The following is a 27,052-nucleotide window of genomic DNA, read 5'->3' as shown; positions in this document are numbered from 1 at the left end:
TCTCCAGGACTCGATACCCTAGTAACGACGCCGCCAGTGTGCTGGTAAAGAATCAAATCCGTACACCACATACCTAATCAAATCCGTACACCACATACCTAATCAAATCCGTACACCACATACCTAATCAAATCCGTACACCACATACCTAATCAAATCCGTACACCACATACCTAATCAAATCCGTACACCACATACCTAATCAAATCCGTACACCACATACCTAATCAAATCCGTACACCACATACCTAATCAAATCCGTACACCACATACCTAATCAAATCCGTACACCACATACCTAATCAAATCCGTACACCACATACCTAATCAAATCCGTACACCACATACCTAATCAAATCCGTACACCACATACCTAATCAAATCCGTACACCACATACCTAATCAAATCCGTACACCACATACCTAATCAAATCCGTACACCACATACCTAATCAAATCCGTACACCACATACCTAATCAAATCCGTACACCACATACCTAATCAAATCCGTACACCACATACCTAATCAAATCCGTACACCACATACCTAATCAAATCCGTACACCACATACCTAATCAAATCCGTACACCACATACCTAATCAAATCCGTACACCCCGCTCCTCCCTTTCTGGTAATTTTACTTTTATTTTTTTCATTTTTTTCATTTTTTTCATTTTTTTATTTTTTCATTTTTTCATTTTCTCATTTTCTCTTTTTTAATCACTCTAGACGGATTTCCTCTTCTGGTAATTTTCTTTTTCTCATTTTCTCATTTTCTCATTTTCTCTTTTCTAATCACTCGAAACGGATTTCCTCTTTCGGTAATTTTGCTTCTTTGTTTTTTACTTTAATTTCTTTTTCCTCTTCTCCTCTTTCGCTTTCTCCTTTCACTCTCATCCATTCTCATTCCTCAATTTATACTTTTTTTGGCAGTATTCTTGACTGTTTTTCACCATTTCCCCTTACCCGCACTTCCATCACATTTTCTTTGTCAATCCACCTTCTTGCCATGGCCAATGCTTGGTCCTGCTGGGCCTGGTCCTTGCATAGGATACACACGTTACCCGCACAATTATCACCCATTTTCAACTTCTTCCAACTTTTGCTCCTCTTGCCATGAAACTTCATTTCAAATTACTTCACTTCATCACTTCCTTAGTTACCCTGCTTTATTATAAATCACGTGCTTCCCATCTCCCGCTTCCCATCTCCCGCTTCCCATCACCTGCTTCTCTTCACCTGCTTCTCTTCACTTTCATTTTTCATCCCTTCTCATTCTACCTTTCTTTCCCTCTCTCCCTCTGAATATCAGAATTCTCCACTGTTTTTCACAATTACTACTTACCCGCACTTAAACTACACTTCTCCATGTTAATCAACCTTATTCCTATCCTATCCTCTGATCTCATCCTGGCCGTGCCTAAGCTACTACAGTTACCCGCACAAACAATTCCCATCCCACATCTCCCATTTCTGCTTCTCTTGCCACCAAACTTCATTTAAAATTACTTCACTTCTTGACCCTAATACTTACCCTGCTTTCTTCTATATCACGTGCCTCTTATCTCTCCTCTGCCACCCACGCTTTTCCATTTCACCCACCTTCTGTTCTATATCGTTTCATACGGCACGAACCTCAGTGGTTCTCTCCTGTCCCATCCCATCCATTCTCAATCCATACTTCAATCCTGTTTTTGTCCGGGTTACCCCTTTCCTTCAAATCTGTTTCATTTTCCTTTTTTTCGCTTTTCATTTTTCATTTTCATCTCTGTCATTTCATACGGCACGGAGCTAGGCACTTCTCCCCTGTCCCATTTCCTCACTTCTTCCCTCTCTCTCCCTCAGCTTTCCCATTTTTTTCATTTTTTTCATTTTTCATTGCACTCACTATTCCTGCTACCACAAGGGTCCCCCCTTGTAAATGGATGAATCTTGCTGAACACAAGGGTCCTCCCTTGTAAATGGGTACTCCATTACTGAATACACGTGACTACTTCAACCATCCCATTTTCATTTTTCATTGCACTATTCCTGCCACCACAAGCATCCTCCTCAAGGGGCCCCCCTTGTAAATGGATGGATCATTGCTGAATACAAGGGTCCCCCCTTGTAATTGGATGCCCTTTCCTGAATTCACGTGACTGATTCAACCATTTTCATTTTCATTTTTCACCACGATCAATCAATCCTCGTGAATCATCTCCTGAACTTATTCACGTGATAACCAGAGGAAGTGTTTTTCATTTTCATACTTCCTGTCCATCATCCCTCCATCTGTCATTCCTCCATAGAGGAGCTCTCCCCCTGTGAATAGAATACGCTTCTCCATACACGTGACCACCGCAAACACTCTACTAACAACTATCTCTCGTGAATCATCTCCTGAACTGTGAACTATGAACTGCCTATTCAATGTATACTGCTACTCTACTGTTTATATCAATTGCTCGTCTATCCCTCTCTCTCCCTCTCCTTCCTCCCTCTCTCTCCCTCTTCTTCCTCCCTCTTCTTCCTTCCTCCTCCCTTTCACTTTTCCATCTGAAACCTTCTTTTCCTTTTCTAAAGTTGAAAAAATCTACTGAAACGCAGTCTCCAGAATCACTGGTAACAAAATTACCCCAGTTTTGGCTGTATTGTTCGAAATAATCGTGCAAGAGGTTTAACGTATATTGATCCACGCCAGATTGCTTCATTTGTTCAATTGCAGTGTCAAGTGCGACAGCGACATATTCGACAGGCTTGTTGATTACCTTACTCAATGAAGCAGCGACTTGCTTTAGGTTGATGGATTCAGGACCGGTAATGGTGTATACTTTGTTATCGTGACCTGCATCAGTAATAGTCTTGACCGAAAAGTCGACGATGTCACGGCTATCAATCATACCCAAAGCACCTTCACCGAAAGGCAAGTAGATTTTACCTTCGCTCTTGACGGATTCAGTTGCCATCAACAAGTTCTGCATGAAGAAATGTGGCTTGATGATGGTGTACTTGATACCAGAAGTAATAAGTTCACTGTCAGATAGAGCATGGGATCTACTGTTGATGGTTGGAGCATCGTGAGCAGCCTTAACAGCTGAAATTCTGACAATATGCTTTACGCCGGCCTGCTTTGCAGCCCATAGAGCGTTAGAGAAAAGACCTGGAGCCAACTCGCTAGGAGGAGTCAAGATGAAAGCGGTGTCAATGCCCTTGAAAGCCTTACCCAAAGTTTCTGGTTTGGCTAAGTCACCAACAGCGACATTAATACCTTCCTCCTTGAAACTCTTACCCTTTTCTTCACTTCGCACAAGGACAGTAGTGCTGGCTCCAAGTTTGCTCAAGCTCTTGGCGACACCGGAACCAATGGTACTGGTAGCACCGACAACTAAAATGGCCTTTTTGGATGCGTTTGAAATTGATGACATATTGTAATTATTTCTGGTTAGTTTTTCTGTATGGCTGTGAAATGATTGATTAGACACTAGTTTTTGTATAATCTTTCGATGAGTGCTTTATTCAATTGGTTACTTAATTAAAGTGAAGAGTATTGAAGTAGTTTGTAATTGAGAGTAGTAAGTAGCTGCCCACTGTTTTATACTTCATACGTTCCTTCCTACCCTAGTTGTATTTATTATTAATGGATAAAGGGTACAGCAGAGAATTTCCGTATAAAAGTCCATCACCTAGACCACTCGCAGTAAGGAATTGAGCAGGAATCCATTAGTAAGTTGGTAGAAGTTGCTAATTGCATACTAATTACCTGTGCCATATTGGTAAGCTTAGTGTTACCACTTATCTGCAATATCACTACCTTTTAGTAATTAGTATGACGATCAAACAATCGGTGATGGCTAATCGTACCGAAAGAGGGGAAGATGTGAATAAATTAGAAACAAGTTGTAGTATGGAGTTTGTCGAAGATATTTTAAAATACTCGAGTTAGCGTATCTTTTCTCATCTTAATATGGATGAGGACAAATCTTTATTGATCATTTATTATAGACTAATGAATGTATAATCCAACCACTAATGATTGAAATATGTGGGTAGCCCTGTAATACTGTGGCCATCTCTCTTCTTTACAATGGCAAAATGTTAGGAGAAGGACCCAATGGCGTGATTGCCAACGGGTTGATTCTTGGATGAGATCTGGTATAGTGCCATTTGATATGGTTGAAGTTAGTAAGTTTTACCGTTCCAGTACAAGTTTCTGAGCCACAAATGGATGTAAGGATACCCGCCACGGACAGTGTTCAAGTTGGCTTTGAAGTGCTGAGCGTATACAGGATCGAATCTGATCATGGTAGTGTATAATCTCAAATCGGCTTCAGTCAATTGATCTCCCAGTAGATAGAATTTTTTTAAGATTTCTTCTTCAGAAGAACTACCAGGCCTCAAGATTTTATACCTTTCCTTTAGAATGTTCTCCACCTTGTCTAAGTTCTTGAACAAAGTCAGCACTGGCATATGGATGGAAAGAGATGGAGATTTTTGCCATATGACGAGTCAAACAAACCCAGCGAAAAGGGGTCATTCACCCCTTCGGCCGGATTAAAGCCTAATGATGAGCTTCCTAGTGCAGGAGTTGAAAACAGATCTGTCAGGCAGGTACCGATGGTACCGTTGATCACAATTACCACTTCGAAAGATTGAGACAATTCTTTCAAAAGTGAGCCAGACTACCCAGGCAGATTCACGGTGCCACAGACATATAACCAGTATCTCCCCTTTTCAGGCTTGTAGATGGGATGAGCCTTAGAGATAGTTTCTAAGAAAGCAGAGCCCTGTTTTTTGAATGAACCGTCAGTACTAGCAAGCGTAGCAGACATTGTGTGGATACATTTCGTTGTAATTGCTTGAGATGTTTAGTTTTTCTCTTGCAGCAACTCTTTTCATTAAAAGGGCATCGTAAAGTGAAGGATGAACGGACCTAATTATTTAAGTTTTCATCACTTTTATAACAACTATAAAATGTATTTTGACATATCTACGTTAACACAGAACAATTTTTGGAGCATTTAGGGAAGGCCCGGAATCACATGTTGTTCCATTACATTGTAGGAGCAATTTAAAGCGTCATTTATTAAATCATTATTAAATACGAAGCTGAGCGGAGAGGAACTAGGATCAAGGCTGCAGCAACCCAATCCAAATCTGATAATTATCCAGCCCGGCACCTAAGAATCTTCAATGAACTTATTGTCTGTTGCAAACTCTACCCTTTCATCCATTGGCTTTGCTTCGAGATCCGTCAAGGGCCTACCCTGGTACTCTACCGAGCTCTTCTTGTATGTTAATTTAGTGACCTCAGAGTTGTCTGGACACATTTCAGGACCACGGGTACCGATCATATACCATGGCAAGCTGAAAAGTTCCTCCATAGACTCCAAAGAACGGCCCGTAATTTCTGGGACGAAGAAGTGCACCCATAACAGAGAAATAAATAGAACACCAACGAAGAAGTAGAATGCACCAAAGTTATTCATACTGAGCAACATCTTGGGAACTGCCTTGGAGTTACCAAACTGGTTAGAGAAGTGCAACAACATAATGCATGATTGAGCAAAGGATCTGATCTTTATTGGGAAAACTTCTGCAGATAGTAAATACTGGATTGAATTGAAACCCATGGTCCAACCAGTTCCTGACAAAAATAGTGCTGCAATGGCTGCTTGGGATGCATGGAATTGGGACTTAGTCAAAATTGCATCCGATTCGGTCGCTTGAGGCACAATAGTTAAGAATAGTGCGAAATATAGCAAGGTTAGAAGTTGGATGGAAATACCGATGTAGGCTGCCTTCTTACGACCCAAAAAGTCGATGAAAAAGAATGCTGAAATGTAAGCAGAGACAAATTTAACAACACCGAGAACAGCAGTCATTTTAAGCTTATCGACACCTTTGACTCCCACAAGACTCAAAAGTTCAGGTGCATAAATTGTGATTGCATTTGCACCAGACCATTGACCCAAAATTTGGACCAAACATGCGATAACAAAGAACCTGTATCTAACAGATTTGACAAAAATTATCTCTTTTACCATATCAAGGTAACCAGTGCCTGACATAGTCTCTTTCTCTTGAATAATCTGGTATCTGATATCAGCGACTTCACCTGCAATGAAAGGGTGCGTTTCGGATAAATTACGCAATTTGGCCAAGTTTATAATTGCCTTGTCATCCTTGCCCATTTTCATTAACCATCTCGGACTCTCAATACACCATATAAATGATCCAACCAAGATAAGTCCTGCAAGAACAATTTTGATTGAAGTTGGCGCGACCCACTGCAATCTACTGGTATTAGAGACATGGAGAGCTGTCCCATAGTTTGCAAAATATGCCAACATAATACCAAAATACACGGCACCGGCAAACAGACATCCTGTCAAACCTCTGATTTGTTTTACAGAGACTTCCGATAGATAAACTGGCCCAATGGTGGTTGTCTGGCCGATGGCAAGACCTTCGATAAGTCTTCCTGCATATAGTTGTCCGACATTCTTTGATGTTATTTGGATAATTGCCCCAACGATTCATAAAACACAAACGCCTTGCAACGCCTTTATTCTACCAAATTTCTCCACAGTATACATAGCTATCAAGGTACCACCGATTGATCCCAACTGAACCATTGAAGTGATGTTAGACTTCAAATTTGCCAAATAAGACGCGGACTTGGTTTTGTCCGCCAAACCAAACTGGTTCTGGAAACTGACCTGTGCAACAGACCCGGACACGTTGCCCTCATCGTACCCTCTTGCAGCTCCCAGAATACCGAAAATAAGAATTGACATGTATAACGTCCAGTTGTATACTTCAGGTGGTGACTCATTGTCAACCACACGCCATCTGAATTTTTTCTTCTCTGCTGCAATTTTAGGCGTTATTTGACTGGCCTGGTCGTCATCCTGAACCGATTGCGAGTCATTCTCGTACTGCACGTCTTTCTTTTCCAACTTGTCCTGCTTTTCCAAGTTGTTCATCTTGTGTATTTTTTCACTTGGATTGAAGCTGCCATCGGTCTACTCTAGAAAACGTCTTCATATATAACATCCGATAACAATACGTCGAATCGCTTTCGATACTACAAGTACAGTCTTATATAACAAGTCTGAAAACCAACACTCCATTAGACATCAGGCTGATCAGCAATGATAGCAGAGCATGAACAAACACATTTTTCTACTCCAATTTATGGTGCTTCCTGACCCCACACATTTAAACCAATTGGAGAACCACTACGTAAGCACGAAGACAGCATCCATTTGGTATTGAATCATAAATATGCTGCTAGCTACCTTTTAACTCCAGGCCTTATGTTCCGTATCGTCCGCATTGTGCCATATTCTGCAATTCTCTCGTGGGAAAAGTCCACTTGGAGTTTGATATCTGCAATTGTGTCTGTGCGAAGAAGTTTAAAATGTTCCAATATTCATTGTGAAAAACTTCAATCTCTGCGCACTGTACTGAAGTTCTCATGTTGCATTCCGTAATCAGATTATTTACTAAAAAAGCTTAAAACATTAAGCCGAGAGGGGAAGTCTCTAAGAAAATTACGCAGTGGTTTCCGAAAAACAAAAGGAAGGTTATGAGCCGACCCAAAACAGCCAAACAATGTAAAGCTTTGCGTGCCGTGCTGTATTGCTCGACCCGCAGTCCCGAAGATCTAAGACGTTTTTCCTATCTCTTTGTGATGAGGAGAAAAGCAACACGGTACCTACCAAGAGCTGCTAAGAACATTGAAGTGTGGTGGTGCCTTGTCTAGAACAATTGTTTGGTCAAATCTAAATATTTGCAGAAATTGGTTGACTACATTGAGAAGGAGCTGGAAACTATTGCCTCTTTCGAGTCTTATGACGACGGTGACGAAATACCTCCTACCATAGGCGATGTGCAGCTTATCGTGAACTACCTCAGGTTAGCTGCTGGAGTTGTTGTGTGTATAATTTGAGGCTCTACTATTAAATGTGTCAAAATTTCGCACATATTACAATCACGTGATTGGTTCAGTTATGCATTTTGTTTCGTCTCGAAATCGGATCTAACTTTTTCCCTTCGAAACCTGAAGTATTTTTGTAGTTTCTAGAGCTAATTTAATTGATAACTCCAAGGGTATGACACTTAGGCAAGATTAACTAGGCTAAAATTTGTTCAGCCAGTAGGCAAATCAAACTGTTCAAGCTGTGCGCTCAATTTTACTTTGAAATTGGTTGAGAAAGAGCTCATGTGGCAACCAATGCTTTGAGACAATTATTTAATTCGAAAGGCTGAGAGACATTTTGTCTTTGGAAAGCGCCCTTGTTTAGCAAAAGTAGCTAACAGAATAAGCTTAAGCGTATTGATCCCATTTCTTTACATCGCAAACTTTGAAGGATAATCTACTGACTAATTCTGAAAGACTGAAGGCTTATGTAAGGCTGTAGTCAGCTGCTGTGCGTACCGCATCACGCACAAGAGTCTATGCCGTACCCTACTTGCATCGGGGTATCAAGAGAACTTTTGTGATGTTCCCCGGCGTTGTGTGAGCATTTCTAAGATGTCATTACAGAATCATTACTAAATAAGAAGCTGAAGGTGAATTCGACGACATATTAGTTATTGTTCTGCATTAAATTATACGTGAGATCGAAGGAACCAAGGAGAACACTGTAAATAATGCACTTAATTAGTCGACCACCGATTTAATTATCCATTAATTTCATTATCAACTACAAGTCAGAATGACATCCAATTACATTAATACTACTAACCCTCTAGACAAAGTTCCTACCACCAAATCTTCATATCTTCTCTAAAACTAAAAAAATTATATGCCAATCATCATATCTACATCCTCCTATTTGGGGAACATACTACGAAAACATCTAATAATGTTGGAATTCCGTCATGGTCGATTCGTTACCCTGAATTAATCAGGACTTGTGCATAGCAACAATAGAGACAAAGCTTTAGAGAACATAGCCATTTGTCTTGAAAAAAATCTGTGATGTTCTTATAGGTATCTGTCTAGGTGAATGTTGGATTTTTTTTTATGGGTTTTGACTGCACTGAATGAGACTGGCTTTGTTAAAACAAAGAGATACCTTAATTTGGCCTCGAACTCCCAGATATATATATACAAAGACGGTAAAGAAAGACTTCCAAAGGGTTCAGTCAAAATCTCGCATACAAGTCGCCTTGATGAAAGCCCTATAAATCTTCAAACTCACAGATTTAGGGGCCCATTCACACTCTCTCAGCATATTTCAACCTCATTACAAGTAAGTAGCATTTAGAAATGGCATAAAAGTGAGTCTGGCCAAAAATAGGTGGTATCTATTTTTGAACTCTACCCAGTGGAGAGAAGATTCCGAAAACATCTACCAAACAGGCCACTCTTCCTTGTTTCCAATGTCCCATTAGGCCGTTTGAATGAAAGTCTTTGGTAACTTGCAATAAGACTTGTCGAGCTACTGCAATTATTACACCATCAGAAACAGACTAAAAACCCCCATGAACGCCGAATCGCCGAAATTGCTGGTCATCTAGCTATTAATAACAATTCTGACCGCTTCCATCTGCACTGCTTTCTTTCCTTTCCTATCCAGGGGATAAGTATCTACCGACACAATCCAAATCTCTGGAGACGTTCCTGAGAACATGCAAGACCCTTTCTGTTGCTATGGAGAATTCTGATCTCCTCTTGCAGTACTGTTGCAATATGGCACTACTATACTGAGTGATTCATTCACATTTTCAGATTTCATCTAAATGGGGTGATAAACGTCAGTAATGAACGAGGAACAAGGGAAAGAGTACGTTGAAAAGTTGGGGTGGCTACGCATAAAGATAGTAACAGGTATGTATTTTCTTGTCCCATCTGAACTTCTCTCCCCATCGTCCTCACTGTATTTTACCATACCTTTTCGAATTCCTTACCCCATATACTTACTAAGCGAAGATCCGATCTCTGGTGCGTTTTTTGCGCATCGAAATCCCCAAAAAGAGTTTTTCTTTGCTTGAAAACCAGCGGGACTTCTTCCATGGGTATGGCCACAAAGAATCAGCTTTTCTCCATTTGAACGGAAAGAGAAGACGGACTGCAATTCTAGCTCTAGGTCGTTCAACATGGGGTTAGGTCTTATAATGAAGCAGGGCACGAACGGTGCTTTGTTGTGATACAACCCTATTACCTAGTGTGAGTGTGAGTAATGAACAATGTATTATGTCTCTCCATTTAATCTAGGCCCAGATGAAATACGGGATGCAAGGTAATGACACTACATTGACGGTAAATTATTGCTACTTAAGCTCTACTGATGTTGGTAAGTATCCAGGTCACCGATCAAGGCAGTTACCCTATTGCATTATGTAATTCACTTCACCAAGGTGACCCGGCCTTAACTTCTGTTCTCACACCGTCTGTGATTCAGTCAAACTTGAAATTCATTAGGCTTGTAGAATCATGAATAGAGAGAACTTCGCGTTGATCTAACCTTCAAAGTTGGAGTTCAAATGAACCAGGATATTGGTTATAAATAAAATGATCTTATACATATGAAGATATCCTACAATACATGGTCATGTACTATATCTGGTATACAATCAACAATACAGCGTTTATGGAGAAAAGCGTTCGAAAATAGAGGATCTGGACGCAGTTTAATGAAAGAACTATAACTTTTTGGTTGGGTAAATGATTACTTCAACTTTAGGCTTTGAACGAAATTTGTTCGGTGGAAATATTGAGACTGTTAATGGAAAATTGAGTTTGCACTAGTGCTAGAATGTAAACGCCTCAAGTGGGGCTTTAATAAGAACCGAAATGAGTTAAATGAACGGGTATCGAAATAATAATTATGGTAAGAAATGGAATGGATCAGCATCATAAAAATGCTAAAAAGACTGCCACGAAAGGAGTCACGAGTAATTTTGCTGCACCACCTTCATAAAGTGTTTCCAATGTACTTATGGAAGAGATAGTGGATGATGGTGAGATCGTTGATGCTGGAACAGTTGCGGGCTCTGTCTTGACAGAACTGCCTGGAGCTTGGTCGGTTTTGGACTCTGCTGGAGTGTACTCTGCTGGAGCCAAAGTTGATGGTTTGATAGTAGTACCAGTTTTTTCTGTCTCAGGCACAATTGTAACTGGGGTACTCGAAGTTTCGATCTTCTTTGTTTCTGGTTCGGCAGTGGTTTCAGTAGTGGTGGATTCAATTGGACAAGTTGTCGTGTAAATTTTGGTCACGCCTTTTACTGTTGTGGTAACAGTAGTCAACGAGACGGTCTTCTCTGTTGGACTCAAAATCGTGGTCGTGTCGTCTTTGTTCCAATCTGAAGTGACAGCGCTTTTAGTACTAGTGGATTCAATTGGACAAGTTGTCGTGTAAATTGTGGTCACACCATTTACAGTTGTGGTAACGGTAGTCAACGAATAAGTTGGTTCAGCAGAAGAATCGGTGCTTGAAGGCTGTTCTGATGAATCAGTGCTTGAAGGTTGTTCTGAAGAGTCGGTGCTCGAAGGCTGTTCTGATGAATCAGTGCTTGAAGGTTGTTCTGAAGAGTCGGTGCTCGAAGGCTGTTCAGAAGAATCAGTTGTTGAAGTTTCCTCGGAAGAAGTGCTTGAAGGTTGTTCAGAGGAATCAGTTGTTGATGTTTCCTCGGAAGAAGTGCTTGAAGGTTGTTCTGAAGAGTCGGTACTCGAAGGCTGTTCAGAAGAGTCGGTTGTTGAAGTTTCCTCGGAAGAAGTGCTTGAAGGTTGTTCGGAGGAATCAGTTGTTGAAGTTTCCTCGGAAGAAGTGCTTGAAGGTTGTTCTGAAGAGTCGGTGCTCGAAGGCTGTTCAGAAGAGTCGGTTGTTGAAGTTTCCTCGGAAGAAGTGCTTGAAGGTTGTTCAGAGGAATCAGTTGTTGAAGTTTCCTCGGAAGAAGTGCTTGAAGGTTGTTCGGAGGAATCAGTTGTTGAAGTTTCCTCGGAAGAAGTGCTTGAAGGTTGTTCAGAAGAATCAGTTGTTGAAGTTTCCTCGGAAGAAGTGCTTGAAGGTTGTTCAGAAGAATCAGTTGTTGAAGTTTCCTCGGAAGAAGTGCTTGAAGGTTGTTCAGAAGAATCAGTTGTTGAAGTTTCCTCGGAAGAAGTGCTTGAAGGTTGTTCTGAAGAATCAGTGCTGGAAGGCTGTTCAGAAGAATCAGTTGTTGAAGTTTCCTCGGAAGAAGTGCTTGAAGGTTGTTCAGAAGAATCGGTGGTTGAAGTTTTATCTGAACAGCTCTTCGAAGGGTGTTTCGAAGAATGGGTGGTTGAAGTTTTGTCGGAACAACTCTTCGAAGTGTGTTTAGAAGAATGGGTGGTGGAAGTTTTATCGGAACAACTCTTCGAAGGATGTTTAGAAGAATGGGTGGTTGAAGTTTCATCGGAAGAAGTGCTTGAAGGTTGTTCTGAAGAATCAGTGGTCGAGGTTTCATCTGAAGAAGTACTTGAAGGTTGTTCAGAAGAATCGGTGGTTGAAGTTTTATCTGAACAACTCTTCGAAGGGTGTTTAGAAGAATGGGTGGTTGTAGTTTCATCGGAAGAAGTGCTTGAAGGTTGTTCAGAAGAATCGGTGCTCGAAATTTTATCTGAAGAAGTGCTTGAAGGTTGTTCGCATGGACCACTTGCAGGATACTTCGCTTGACCCTTCAACTGAGCAGGCCAGAAATAACTTGGGGCATCAGTTTGAGATCTGTGGTTATTGTCATAGTTGTTACAACCAGTGATCAAGTCAAAGTTTTTAGTACCGTACTTCCAGTTTGAACAGTCAGTGCGGCTCCCTTGACAATATTCGTATTGAACTTCGAAAGTAGGCATCCACACAATCGATTGATCATTGGAATCAGTTTGACCGTAAACACGGAAAGTAGCAGTCCAGTCCGTTGGGTTGTCAATTAAGAAAGTGTTTTCATTGTACCCATATAATTGGATAGTAGAACCATCCGGTGAATCGATACCAATGATCTTCAACGACCATAGAGATTTCAATGGAATTTGTTCTTCACCAGTGACATGTACTGTAACAGTATAAATGTTATCTTTGACCCAGTTAACCTGTTCAACTACAATATCATATCTCATAGTTCTGGTGTTCTGAGCGTGGTAAGAAAAATCTAAGCATGGGTAGCCGTTGATTGGAGTTACAGAACCTGATCCATGGTTACCGTTGGTAAAATCTGCAACATTTGTAGCTGTCACAACCCTTAATAATAGTGTTAGCCACCAAACGAATCCAACAAATTGACCTTGCATTTTGTGAGTGATTGCACGTAAACTTGGCTCAGTGATGGATATGTGTGTTTACTTAGTGTGACTTCAACCATAATAATTCTAATACAGTACTAGAAACGTCAGAAATAATTACCACAATATTTGAGGATTAATTCTCCTTAAGTTAAACCAGTTTTCGAGACTTATATACATGAAGTTTTAGCACAGGATATGCCAATGAAGAGAGAATAAAAACAAAAGACCTCCTTAAGAATGACACGATCGGAAAATCCTAAATGCGTCGCTTGTATATGGCCAGTTTCTCAGATTACTTTTCCAGCAGTAAACACATCCTCTGTCGTGCTAATCGTTGAAGTACAGTCAAGACTGCGAATGAAAATCATTCTTGAAAGTGATCTGCAATGTATCTGCTATTGAATCTAGAATCTGAACATGAGTTGCTGGCCCCAAACACTATGAAGAGATGGCCAGGGTTTGAATTGCATTCTCCCGATGTGTTTGAAACCGCTTAATGCAGATCCAGGCCTTAATTCTAACCACTCGCCAAAACTATTAGCGATGTTCCATGTATTCTCTACACGGGTCTGTCTACAGGATCATCTCAATTTCCCTGCCTCGTAATGCACTGTTGTCCTGGTTTGAGGCTTCATCTATTCTCTTCCAGAATATGAGAGATACGGCTGGGCTCAGGTTTGTTTTTCTTCGTATTTCTGAAAGCGCGTATGTCGTAAATCATCGGAATTCAAGCACTTTTACGTTATTTCAACAACACAAGGACGGGAACACTTCTCAACTGATGTTTAAAGGATTCTAGGAATAGGCATACGGCAAAACATCCACGCACAACCATACCGTGGAGTGGTGTCATATTTCTTTTATGCTATGCATACAACCCTTGAGAGACATATTCATTACGTTTCTTCATCACTGCAGGCATTTCTGTACTTTTCATATTCTTGTAATGATTGACATTTGAAAAATCATCGGTTCTGCTGCACGGAAACAGAAACGGAATGACTTTTCGTACGAGATCTACGATTTACGACTCGGAATTTTTTCAAAGTAAGTAAGTGGGGTAACGATTTTAACCCTTGTTTGTCTTGTTTCGTTTTCGAGAATGCACCGGCTACTGAAATTGGCTAATCTTTCTTCTGGTTTTTCTTAAGAGAGAACAAAAGCTGCAGAGCATTAAATAAGTGTGTACTAGCTAGCTATGTATATGAAGAATAAAAGTCGCTGGAAAAGGAAAGAGTCTACTAATTTGAATATCCGAGCTTGTGTGCCTTTCATAGAAGTACTGTGGCCAAGCATTCCTTCTCACGTAGATGAGAAACATGAACCATATAATGACAGTGTTTCCGATATGGGTCGCACAGTAGTCCACGGAAAACTACTGCAAAATACTAAATATAGCTAAGAAAAGCGTAGAATTTCGGATCACGAGTACGGATATGCTCGCTGCTTTGATTTGATGCTAAATGGACGAGGGTCATGGGGATTATATCTCTCGTTAGGGAGGTCCATGGAGCATTTCTATATGCGCATTTCGGTATGTCATAGTCGAAAACCATTTTATTTTATTCGTCGAAGTTTGTGAGTTCTCTACTGAGGCTAGCAAACACAGTCCCATAAATTTAAACAATTTAACTCTAAAACGGGATCACGATGGCGTTATCAACATGATGTCTAAGCAATTAAACGACTCGACTTCTTCAACTTGTAAGATTATGCAGAGTGAAAAATGGGAAAGATGTATAGTTAACCGGTTCATACTGAATCAATCAGTACCCTAAAAAGAAGCTCTGTGTATGTGTATATAATAGATCGCGAGATGCTCAGTTACCACCGTAGATGACCCAAAATTACAATATTAATATTGCAGTACCTAGAGGTAGACACTATTCCACTCCAAATAATATAGCCCGAGAAAAACAGTTATTCATTGTTTCATTTTCCCTTGGGATCATTCATTGTCGCATCGATATCAGAGACCGAAATTTCATCTGCCTCTGAATATTGAAGTATATCATCCTTGTCATTTTCAAGGGCCATCATATTTCTAGCAGTACGTTCTTCTTCGGTGAAACAGTTGAAGTAATCCACAGTATCATCCTTGCCATTTCTGTTGTGTTTGTATGGGAACAGAATATTAAGAGCATAGTACAAGGTTCCAGAAATTAAAGGAATGAAGAATAAATAACCATAGAAGAAATTCATCATTGGTTGGTTTACTTTCAACGATGAATTAGTAGAGTATACTAATCCTGGAATACCCAAACTAACGCCACAGAGTAAAGCACAAATAGCCCTCAAATTTACTCCGTGCCAGTACCAATACAAGCCAATTGGAGATAGAGTGTAGAAATCCAACAATGAAACCTTACGCTTGCGGATTAGAAAATAATCGACCACATTTATTGATACTATTGGTGTTGTGAAGATCCCGAATGAGCTCATAGCATCCAAAAAGGACGAGTTAGTGTTGAAGAATGTCCAAGGTTGAACCACCCAAGATATCAGTTGGACAAATATGGTACCTCTGGTAACATTGATATATTTTGGAGCAATCCCAGCCAAGTCAAATCCGCATGCATAACCATTTTGCGTCATATTCAAATACACTTGAGAACCAGTGAAAGAGATCCCAATGAAAAACGCTGCAGCTCTAGCTTTAGCACTGTAGCTGTCATCCAGCCATTGGGCTACCATTTCATCTGGAGTCCAATAAGCAGTTCCATATAATTCCAGACAAGCTGAAGCACAAAGCATACCAGCCAACGAAACAAAGGTTCCTGGAAGGACGATTCCCAAGAACATCCCCAAATAAGATGCCTTTGTATTACAGCTGAAACGAGAGTAGTCTGATTGGTTTGCAACACCTGGTGAAACACCTGAATACCATAGAGAAATAGCAAACAACCACATCCATGATCTTTCAGATGTTGATAGAGTTACTTTTTCATAATAGTATGGACCCGGCCCACCGTTCTTTGAAAGAAGATATGCCATCATACCAATGATTGAGAATAAGGCCATGAAACACGTAACAATTGAGGGAATATTTGCCTTTCTTGGCTTCACAAACGACAAGGGCATCTGAATCAATTGGAACACCAAAAAGGAAATAAGATCTCTTCTCCAACTAACCACGAGAGAAATGCGTACATCACGATACTAAGACCCACACGAAAAATGATACCAACATACGACCCATGAATACCAAAGATCATTCTTTGATCTAAAGTGTATCCGATTCGGTATTTAATTCCAGGATTAGAGTTCAGGATAGCAAGTCCTGCTATTAGAACATTGGCAATCACAAGAGCACCAATTGACTGCTGCACATTTAAATTTAGAGCCAATAATGCCGAACCAGTAGAGAAAGTTGCAACAGAGAAGTTTGGAAGACCCCAATACGCGAAGAAGGACCAAAACCCCCACGTTCTGTCTTGTACCGCAATAGGGTCAAGATCTGGGTTTCTCAATACCGACAATGCTTTACCCTGATGTGGAACTTCTATCATCTTCAGAAATTTTGACCAAGAAGTGACTGCCTCTTCCCCGTGCTCTAGTTTTTTCTGATCTAGCACAATTTGCACATCTTCATTACTCATCACCGACATGACTATCCGAACATCTCTGTTCGAAACAGTTCCCTTCTCAAGGTTGTGTTCCATTATTGCGAAATTAAGCTATATGTTGGTCAATACTCTCTTCTCTTTTTCCTGTACAATTGATGCTACTCAGATTCAAAGTCCAAATGTGTTTCTATTTGGTTCTTTGTTCAGCTAATGAATGGGATGTTTATCCCATTTATACATAATTTTTTATTTGGGAATGGCCATGTAGCTTCGTCTTTTGCTTATGCATACTCCAGCCGGTATGACTCCTTATCAGCATCTACTCTTCCATATTCGTCTTTTTCTTATGCATAGTCCGGTCAGCGTGACTGCTTATCGGTATCTATTCTTCTATCTTCACGTGTCTGTCAGTGATATCTGTCCGCTACATTGGCACGATTATCCATACTTAACTGACTTCGTGCGTTCCTTTATCTTATCGATGCTAAAGTTGTTCTCGTTTTATGTCCAGGAACATCTATCTTGACACCTTAGCTGCCCCAGCTATGCAACGATATAAGTAAAATTGGGGAAAATATTGCGAGGCACTTTTTTCCCTTTTGGGAGATATTTGATCTAAAGTAAGAATCTTTCGTGATTGTAAGTAAGAAAAAGGTTCGGATGGAACAAAAGTATACGGAACGGAAACAATTCCCGGATTCCGTACGTGTTCAACTGGCAGAAAGTTTGAAATACGATAATAAACAACTGTCTCTGTTTCAATTCTCATTTCCAGACATTGTGGTGTGAAAAAACATGAGCTTATCAAGAACTGAGCTATGCTTGGCGCAAGATCAAGATTTCTGTATGCGCATCGCAGCGTTGCGGATTGAGATAGCGTTGCAATATACTACAGAAATTGTTTACCACTCTTTTCACAACGTTACAGCAAAAGAGTGGATATTTGCCGGAACGAAGGTAGATCCGCTGGTTGTGAAATACACCTACATGACAAAGGTGCGGAATCCCTTAAATGAACATTTTGCTAAAGCTAAACCGGGATATTTTTTAATCACCCACACAAAAAAAGTGAATAGCACCTCGTGAGAGTCATGTTTTCATCTGCACTCTCAATTTACCATCTTAATGATGTCTGGTAAAGTCTAAATTGTTGCATGAAAAGCTTTTCTTTTTTGTTTTCTTCGAGCCGTGTCAAGCATCCGTAGTCGCAATTAGTGAAAAAACTAAGATTTTCTAGGTTATCAACGTTAATGATGAAATCATTAACTATGGTAGGGTCGTTGGCACATAGAATGATAGATGGTCCACCTTTTTTTTTGGGCCTAATAGGCCTAAAGTTCTCATATATCCTACTATTTTTTATCAAATTGGACTTTTGCTACTAACTAAGTTTTGACTTTTATCGAAAATTGATACTGTAAAGAGGTTGACTTCTAATGGAAAAGACTTACGAACTCTATTCTCCTAAAGTAGTGCCAATGTTAGTGCGTATGTTCTGTAATTCGAACAATTATCTACCGGTATTAGTGAATTCTCATTAATTTAGTGAATATATTCGTGGTTTGATGTAATCGAGGTAACTGATATTTGTAGCCTTCAGCTGCGCATATTTGATAGGTTTCTTCCTCATCTCAAATAACACGCAGCTTTTATGAAATTTGGCTATTCTGGGAAGCTGTATGAGATATCGATGCGCACTTTTTTTTTTTGGTAGTATGCCAGTTCGACATATGGCCGGTACGACGTTTTATTGGTCCCGTGATCAACCGTTCAGTAATGCTCGCTATCCGCATTCCTCTCATGGCTACTACATCTGACAGCTAAACTCGCAGTTATGGAGGACTTGTAACAGCTGCTGATAGCTCAAAACACAGCAAGAAGCAAAGCAAAAATTCACTCACCGACAGCAATGGCTACTGAAAATGTACATGACGATTTCGAGAATATCACTACCAATCCTTTAAAACAGGAGCCTTAGCGGTGTGTATATCTTCATTTTCCTCTTGGGTTTATTGATACTAATGATTGTAACCTCAGCAAAAGGGTTTGACGAAAAGAATGTCAGTAAGTTGTACCGAGTTTAAGAAGTGCCCATTTTTGAGCTTTTTCTAGTGGGTAGTACCGCAGAATTGTTGGATACGGTATGTGTTAGATATCTGCCAGAGAAACTGACAAGATAGTGGCATTCATTCTCCAGTCTGTGCTTCTTGTTGTTGTACCAGCGTTCTATACCGCGACCATTTGCACGATATTTGGTCAGTTCCCAATCCTATACTATCCATTCTCACGTGTTTAATAAGAGACGTTGCTGTTTTCTAACTCATGGCGTCTAATTTTGGTCTGATATAACTTTTTCTTTGGCATATCTTCAAAGGTATAACGGTTTACACTTTTTCAAGGTACTGAAAAGGTACAAAAGGAAGCGACAGCAGACGAAATATACTCTAATGGTATCAAGAGATCTCACGTGAAACATGGTTACTACCGGATTTAACCTGTAGAAGAACCTCTTCAAAAGACCAGAATTAAACCTTAGAGCTGTAGCGTTACAGTTGTTGTCCCACCTGACTATTACCATTATTGAAAAGCTTCTCGTGCTGTTTCTTGGATTGGATTCCAGAAAAATGGCTCTTTGGTCGTAACCTTCTTCAACATCAAGTGGGAAAAAAGCTTCTTATACCGTTCAATATCGTATGGATATGGTGCTGACGACCCCGATTATAATGCAACCATGCAGAGTATAAGAACAGATCATAACAAATCTTATTGTCCGTATGAAACTTTCATCTTGACTTCATTAACTGTCCAAACTATAATATGTTGCACATACGAGCATTAAAAATCGCAGAACATACGAAGTTCAATCCTCTTCAGTGTTCTAGGAAACTCGCATTCAAACACAACCAAATCATACTAAAGAAAGAAATGTCGTCCGTCGTTGGCTTCTATATGCCAACTGTCTCATACTTTGGTGAAGGTGCTCTTGATGAAGTTGCTGACTATATCAAGAGCCAAAATTTCAAGAGACCCGTTATCATCACTGACCCAGGTATTTCCAAGATCGGTCTTACAGATAGAGTAGCCAGTCTTTTGGAAAAACGTGGTAGTGCAGTAGGCATTTATGACCAAACTCAGCCAAACCCCACAACTAGCAACGTCAATGCTGGTCTCGTGGTCTTGAAGGAGCACAATGGTGACATTATCATTTCCATTGGTGGGGGTTCCGCACATGATAATGCCAAGGCTATTGCTCTATTGGCCACTAATGGTGGTGAAATTGGTGACTACGAAGGTGTGAATAAATCCAAAAATAAGGCTTTACCAATGGTTGCTGTCAATACTACCGCTGGTACTGCTTCTGAAATGACCAAATTTACCATTATCACCAATGAAGAAAAGAAGGTTAAGATGGCCATCATTGACAACCACATCACTCCAAGTGTCGCCGTAAATGACCCTAGTATAATGTATGGTCTTCCACCATCATTGACTGCTGCAACAGGTTTAGATGCTTTGACACACTGTGTAGAATCATATGTCTCAACTGCTGCTAATCCTATCACTGACACATGTGCGTTGAAGGGTGTCGAGTTGATTCAAGAACACTTACTTAACGCTTTCGAAAATGGTAAAGACACTACCGCAAGAACTGGTATGTGTTACGCTCAATACCTTGCAGGTATGGCTTTCAACAACGCCTCTTTGGGTTATGTTCACTCCATTGCTCATCAGCTTGGTGGTTTCTATCACTTGCCTCACGGTGTTTGTAATGCCGTGCTATTGCCTCATGTTCAGTCTTTTAATAAAAAGGATCCTAGGGCCAACGAGCGACTAAGCCAGATTGCTCCTCATTTGGGTGCAAAAGACGCTACTGCTGATGCCTTGGTTGAGCGTCTTCTTGAGTTCACGAAGAGCTTGGGAATTCCAAGAAATTTGAAGGAACTTGGTGTCAAGGAAGAAGATTTCGAGATTCTTGCTGAACACGCTTTGAAAGATGTTTGCGGCTTAACTAACCCAATCCAGTTCACGAAGGATGAGGTCATTGCAATAATTAGACAGGCTTATGAATACTGATGTTCTGCAAGATATCACGGTGCCTTGCCTGAAGAGTATTATATTTCTGTTTCTCTGTGGTAAATCTGAGTGACAGTACACTACACTTATTTATTTATTATGTACCTGAATTAAGTACGAAAATGACCGAATAGTATCTGTGACTAAGAAAATCGTTTTCCTACTCTAATAAACTTTGTCAAAAGATCTGCACAACGACTCGATACTTTGTTCTCTATTTTCCACTTTACCAAATATATGCTGAGGAAATGACTGGGCATTTGCTGTTATCTGTGGTAATTTTTAGGAACATATGCTAAGCCGGAATGAAATTTACAGTGACTACCCTTTTTATTCAAGCTGGCACTGCTAATTTCCATAGAAGGATATAAAAGTCAATTGCCAAAGACGGTCGCTGACTAGAACCACATGCAGCCATTATAAAAGATAAAACATCTATCAGCCGTTGTACATTCTTTTTCCAATGAACAACTTGTAATTACAGCGAAAATGTACGAAGTTTCTATTCGAAAATGACGGCAGTAAAAGACAATGCCTCGGTGATTCACTGCCTCGTTATGGATTCTGTATGATAGCTTACAGGTTCAAGAATGGAACGTTAGGTTATATTCTCTTTTTGATAATTGTTTACTGGCGAACGACTGATCTGTCAACTGATGTCAAGAAAAAAAAGAAAAGGATGGTAAAAGAATCCAATCAGATGATGAAAATGGCGATGACCACAACGATTTGAGCCAAGAAGGTATAAATATGTTCGTCAGGAAGAAGCGAACAGCAGAATATATTTGGGAATAAAGTGTCTGGATGAGATGTAGCAGGGCTAGGCAAGTATCAATAAACATTCAAGGTAAGACTGAACAATGAAACCTTCCCTGCAAGTCGAATTTTGTGGACATATTTATGAAAACCCGTTGATGAACGCATCAGGGGTGTGCTGTATGACAACCAATGAATTAGACGATATGGCACGTTCGAGCTCAGGTGCCTTCATCACCAAGAGCGCTACTTCTATGGAGAGAGACGGCAATCCTGAACCTCGTTATGTTTCGGTCCCGTTAGGCAGTATCAATTCGATGGGGCTTCCTAACAAAGGAATTGATTACTATCTTGATTATGTTTTAGATAGACAGGACAGGTTCCCTTCAGAGAACCCACCTTTTATGTCTGTTGCAGGGATGAGTATTGATGAGAACATAAAATTACTCCATAGAATACAGGACAGTAATTTTAGAGGTATCACTGAATTGAATTTATCCTGCCCGAACGTTCCTGGGAAGCCCCAGGTGGCATATGACTTCGAGTTGACTGATCAAATACTAAGCAGTGTGTTTGAATTTTTCACGAAGCCGCTAGGGGTGAAGCTTCCGCCATACTTTGACTTCGCACATTTTGATGCTATGGCATGTATTTTAAACAAGTACCCAATTGCCTATGTGAATTGTATAAATAGTGTTGGGAATGGACTTTATATTGATGTGGAAAAGGAATCTGTGGTCATCAAGCCAAAAGATGGGTTTGGTGGTATCGGAGGTGAATACATTAAACCTACAGCGTTGGCAAACGTACGTGCATTCTACAATCGTCTGAACGGACGTATTAGAATTATTGGAACAGGTGGTATCAAAACCGGTCAAGATGCTTTTGAACACCTACTATGTGGAGCGACCATGCTTCAGATTGGCACTGAGCTTCAAAATGAAGGGACTGAAATTTTCGAAAGAATCAATGCCGAGCTATTGCAGATCCTCGAACAAAAGGGCTATCAATCTATTGAAGATTTTAGAGGCAAGCTGCGCTCCATCTCATAGTTTTTCATATAGCGGTGTTTAGTATATTTAATGATAAATGTCTTAAGGTGCTACTTCGGTTTCGTTTTTGTCTTGAGGATTGTAGATGATATCGACTATTTTAATGTTGCAACCCTATATTTCTCGGTTAAGAGACTTATCATATTTACGTTTCTAAATCGCGGACAGTTGAGTTAGCTATTTGCTAAACTGTGTAATTAGTGATATTAGTTCACGAAAAAATAAAGAGATACTACATTATGGATAATTTCTTATACTAATTGAGTGGGAAAGGCTAATACTGAAGAAGTAGTATGATTATTGTATTAGAAGTGATGCATTGTAATTAACACTCTCATAATCCCAATAGAAACTCAAAGAAGTGTAGTTGCTCGATGACTTTATATCACACGCTTTAACAAAATCCATCCCATCCAATTTTTTCTCAGCATAAGAGTAGAATTCCTTTTCTGGACAAGAGAAACCCGGTCCAGATGAACATGATTCAATTGGAATCACGGCGTCGTTTAGGGTATATCTGACAAAGGTTTCATTGGAACATTGGAACTTCTCTGTGTAGAGCCTAGCAGCCATCGGAGTCATCCATGCCTTCCGGTAAATATGGTCAAGGAAAGGCACTGAAGATGCGTTTAATTTTTTACCATTATCGAATAGGCCTACAGTAGCGAGATAGTTAATAATGTCAGTATCATGTGTGAAACTTAACCAAACTTTTTGGTCCAACTCATCGCTTTGTTTTAGTAATTCCACTGAGGCATTGAACAGTAAAGACCCTATCGGCTTTGCTAAAGAGTGACCAGGACCATCTTGGTAGTAGTCATATAGATCATCCTCATATGAAAAGTGTAGCAGTTCGGCGTCAGTGAATATATTACATGCGTCACTGTAGCCTTTAACGCTGATTTCAAACCCACACCACACGAACAAAGAGCTGGCATCGGTAGCAGTCAAATTCAAAGGCAAATTCTTATTCTCATTGTTTAATCTGTCAGCAATGTCTTCTAAATACTCCGAAGAGTACTTGGAAAGATATTCTTCATTCTCATCTTCATCCCACGGTAAACATGAATAACCAGGGGATAAGTTATTCGCACCAGAGCTTGAGTCTTCACTAATTATGTTCATATGTGTGGATTTTACAGCGTTATCAAGCTCTTCTGCAAAGAAAGCTGCTGTGTCATGCACACGTTTTGAATTGGTCGTAAATAATTCAAGAGTTGAATTTTCCTCTAATAGATCTCCATACAAGGAAATAAACTGGCGGGCATGGGTCCGAGCACTTTGTTCTCCGGTGTAAGGATTCAATGGGTCTAGTGAGTTCTTTGATGTGACTTCAAGCTCTAGCTGCGAAGTGTCTTCCCAGAATATGTGATAATTATCGTCATTTAAAAATGAAAGGCTGCCATTGAGAGCTCCTGTGTAGTTTTGCAGCTTCTGATAAACATTTGACAATTTTGCGCCTTTACTCTTGCTTGGGTATCTTTCACCATGTCTGGCAAGTAATTGAACTTGCTTCAGTTCACAGTGTTCCGGGATAGGCAAGTTAATACCATAGTCTAGCGGATATTTGAAATATGGTGCATTTCCAGCCAAATATTGGAAAAGATGCTCCTGGGTTCCAATTTTTTTAGAATTTTCAGAAAATCCATAGTTATAGATGCTAGCACCCTCTGCTATTGCAATAATCGTGAGTAATAATAAATTCATTACTTGAAATTTACCAGGAACTCTTGCACTTCTTGGTTTTTGACATCTTCTTCCAAACTGACATGAAAATTAGCTTAGCTAACGGCTATTCGCATCGGAAAAACTTGAGACCGGATTAAGTCAGCGCATTTATAGATCAGCCGTCCTGATCAGAACTTGGAACGAGTACATGCAACAAAGTTCGGGATCATTATCAGCCCTACTCAGAAAAGTCTTCAAAAATTATGCTCTTAACGTCATTCAACTAGTATTCCGCTTTGTCTAAATTCACCAGGATCTGGAGAATGATTAAAGGAATAATCTGAAAAAAAAGAACAAATAAAGAAAAACACAAACAAAAAACAGAAAGTAAGTGATGAAAGCATTGCGTGGTTAGGACGATAATATGCATTCAGGTAAATTTTCAATTATTCCATTGAGAAATGGATAAATCAAATCACCTTCTCTCAGGTGACAACAAGCATATTTGACATGAAGGTGCAGTACAATTACCGGTAGTAGTGTTTAAAGTTGTGATAAGTGCCAGCCAAGCTTCGTGTTTGTAGGAGAGAGAAAATGAAATATGAAAGCCATTAGTTTCCTAAATGAATATATAGATACAAGAATCCAGTCTTAGACCGCCTGTAGTTCCAATTTTCTAGAAGATGTGTGTGTTGTTTGCTGTAGAACACATCATTAAAATTGTTCATTTACTACACTTAGCGATATCCCAGCACATGAAGTGTTGACAAAGTAATTGCTATGAAAAGGCTTAATTCGGTAACAGCATGAGGAGCGTTACCATATTCAAAACACACAGAGGCTAATACCCAGATCAAACATAGAAAAAGAGGGACTTTTATGGTATAACGATTGGTAGACTGCTTCATACTGACAGAGTGAAGAGATTTTGACTGAAAAAAAGGTTGCTTTTTTTTTAGTTTTGGCAGGCTCCATCAACGTGTAATGGGAATTAGAACTTTGTTGAAGTTGCTGTGTTAACAGACTTTAAATCCTTTCAGTTTTCCTCAGCTCTCCTTGTTGTTACTCTCTTATCGGAACTATGTTCTTTTGTTTATAAATCAACACAAATCAAACTTCACTAATTGATTTCTCGTAAGTCGAGAAATATAAAATATCAGTACTGCAAATGGTGCGATAGTAATTAGCTACTTGTATCCACTACAAATTAGAAACAAACTGCAACGCATCAGTCATTTAAAATATAAACGGACGGCTTACGTATCTTACATTAAACACTTTTGGTAAAGTTGCGGGAATTGAAGACAAAATGCTGACAGAGAGACTTAAATGATTGCCAGTGGTAACGACATTTCATAATAACATTGACACCTGATTCGTATACAAGGCAGACTAAGGTCTTCTGAACTGGAGAATTGGATGCTGTTCCTTCACAATGTCCAGCATATATAAACGCGAGAGGATAATCTATCACAATTTAAAAAAGCGTTTATCATGAAGGCTAGTTAACAAATGTCTGTTAACCAAAAGAATCCGTAATTCGTTTTGTTACTCGTTGTGAAAGCTTCCAATCCAAGAAAAACGGCTATGTATTTACCCTTGATTCGCCGTGCGGCACAAATGGATACCGCACGTGGTCCTGCAGGTGTTTCTTTGGGTTAGCCACTGCTTGGTTAGCTGCTTCTGTTGCATTGTGCAGTCTTTCGGTTGGTGCATTATGCATAACGTCATTTGTTTTCGCATCAGTTCTTTCAGCGGCTAACATTGCCGGTTATAGAGGTGGAACAGGTGGTTCTGTGAGTGAGCGCGGTTACTTTGAGTTTGCAACAACGCCAATAGGAACTTTACAAAGTAATAGCACTGACCTGAACTCTGTAGAAAGCGCTTTTGAAGGGCATGTCAACGATTTAACCTTGATCGGGAACTATGATTTTAACTTCATACGTAATGGAAGTCTTTTTAAACGCGAGTTGCAAATCAGCAGACCCGTAATTCATTTTGCTTCGAAGTATGGTGAACATATAGCCATTCACACTTCGGAAATTTCTCATGAAGACTTTGGTCAAATTATTGCTAACGCTACCCCAGACCATCCACAGGGTGGAAAATTGGGGAAAAGAGGTTGGTCATTTGATGCAACTTGGGTGTCTTATAATTATGACAACGTCAATTCCGATTTGGCACGTCAATGGGCGGAAAATATACATAATGACAACCAATATCAACTTGAAGAAGAGATGCTTGATTTCATGAACGCCAATGATGGTTATAAATATTGTATTTCGCCATCCTTGAGCTCCAACCCTGGGGATATATCTAAGAACGCGTTTGATGACTCAGTGGACCAGACTCCAATGCATGGAGAAACGTACTTCAACACATACGGTGGTGTTGACGGCGAATGCAACGATTTTTATCATCGTTTAACAAGCGACTGTAGTGGATTCTGAGAGTGTCCAACGTACAGAGTCTCCTCTACTACAACAACGATTACATCATTCTCCGACTATAATGGACTGTGCCTCTGATCAGAGGTCAAAAGATTTTCCATTCAAAAAGAAGCATTTTCCTCTAATAGAAAATAATAACGAATGGCGGTTGATGATTGGTATTCTCCTTATTGGCTCTTATCTTGACCCAAGTTTCATTTGTGATTGTTTACATGCGAAACAACGTAGCCTGGTGTCTCGAAAAAGTCATGA

At 39.9% G+C, this 27,052-nt stretch overlaps 6 protein-coding genes across 6 annotated transcripts, besides 1 other annotated feature; 3 read left to right on the top strand and 3 right to left on the bottom strand.

Moving 5' to 3' along the window:
* Positions 1 to 2,408: 2,408 nt before the first annotated feature.
* Positions 2,409 to 3,410, bottom strand: KLLA0_C19547g (SDR family oxidoreductase; the record flags this gene model as incomplete). Its single annotated transcript, XM_453073.1, has 1 exon — positions 2,409 to 3,410. The coding sequence occupies one exon, from the start codon at positions 3,408 to 3,410 to the stop codon at positions 2,409 to 2,411; it is 1,002 nt and encodes a 333-aa protein (XP_453073.1).
* Positions 3,411 to 8,570: 5,160 nt separating this feature from the next.
* Positions 8,571 to 8,745: a long terminal repeat.
* Positions 8,746 to 10,852: 2,107 nt separating this feature from the next.
* On the bottom strand, positions 10,853 to 13,240 carry KLLA0_C19437g (uncharacterized protein; the record flags this gene model as incomplete). The annotated part of the gene is made up of 1 exon (XM_453068.1): positions 10,853 to 13,240. The coding sequence occupies one exon, from the start codon at positions 13,238 to 13,240 to the stop codon at positions 10,853 to 10,855; it is 2,388 nt and encodes a 795-aa protein (XP_453068.1).
* Positions 13,241 to 19,617: 6,377 nt separating this feature from the next.
* ADH4 (alcohol dehydrogenase ADH4) lies at positions 19,618 to 20,874 on the top strand (the record flags this gene model as incomplete). The annotated part of the gene is made up of 1 exon (XM_453065.1): positions 19,618 to 20,874. The coding sequence occupies one exon, from the start codon at positions 19,618 to 19,620 to the stop codon at positions 20,872 to 20,874; it is 1,257 nt and encodes a 418-aa protein (XP_453065.1).
* An 860-nt stretch (positions 20,875 to 21,734) lies between these two features.
* On the top strand, positions 21,735 to 22,682 carry URA1 (dihydroorotate dehydrogenase; the record flags this gene model as incomplete). Its single annotated transcript, XM_453064.1, has 1 exon — positions 21,735 to 22,682. One exon carries the CDS (start codon positions 21,735 to 21,737, stop codon positions 22,680 to 22,682), a length of 948 nt encoding a protein of 315 aa, XP_453064.1.
* A 297-nt stretch (positions 22,683 to 22,979) lies between these two features.
* On the bottom strand, positions 22,980 to 24,389 carry KLLA0_C19338g (histidine phosphatase family protein; the record flags this gene model as incomplete). Its single annotated transcript, XM_453063.1, has 1 exon — positions 22,980 to 24,389. One exon carries the CDS (start codon positions 24,387 to 24,389, stop codon positions 22,980 to 22,982), a length of 1,410 nt encoding a protein of 469 aa, XP_453063.1.
* A 1,971-nt stretch (positions 24,390 to 26,360) lies between these two features.
* Positions 26,361 to 26,800, top strand: KLLA0_C19327g (uncharacterized protein; the record flags this gene model as incomplete). Its single annotated transcript, XM_002999318.1, has 2 exons — positions 26,361 to 26,363; positions 26,450 to 26,800. 2 exons carry the CDS (start codon positions 26,361 to 26,363, stop codon positions 26,798 to 26,800), a joined length of 354 nt encoding a protein of 117 aa, XP_002999364.1.
* Between the last annotated feature and the right edge of the window lie 252 nt (positions 26,801 to 27,052).

This window comes from Kluyveromyces lactis, assembly GCF_000002515.2.
Source record: "Kluyveromyces lactis strain NRRL Y-1140 chromosome C complete sequence".
Taxonomy (NCBI): domain Eukaryota; kingdom Fungi; phylum Ascomycota; class Saccharomycetes; order Saccharomycetales; family Saccharomycetaceae; genus Kluyveromyces; species Kluyveromyces lactis.
Note: the sequence above shows the minus strand (reverse complement) of the source record. Positions and strands in the feature narration are given on the sequence as shown.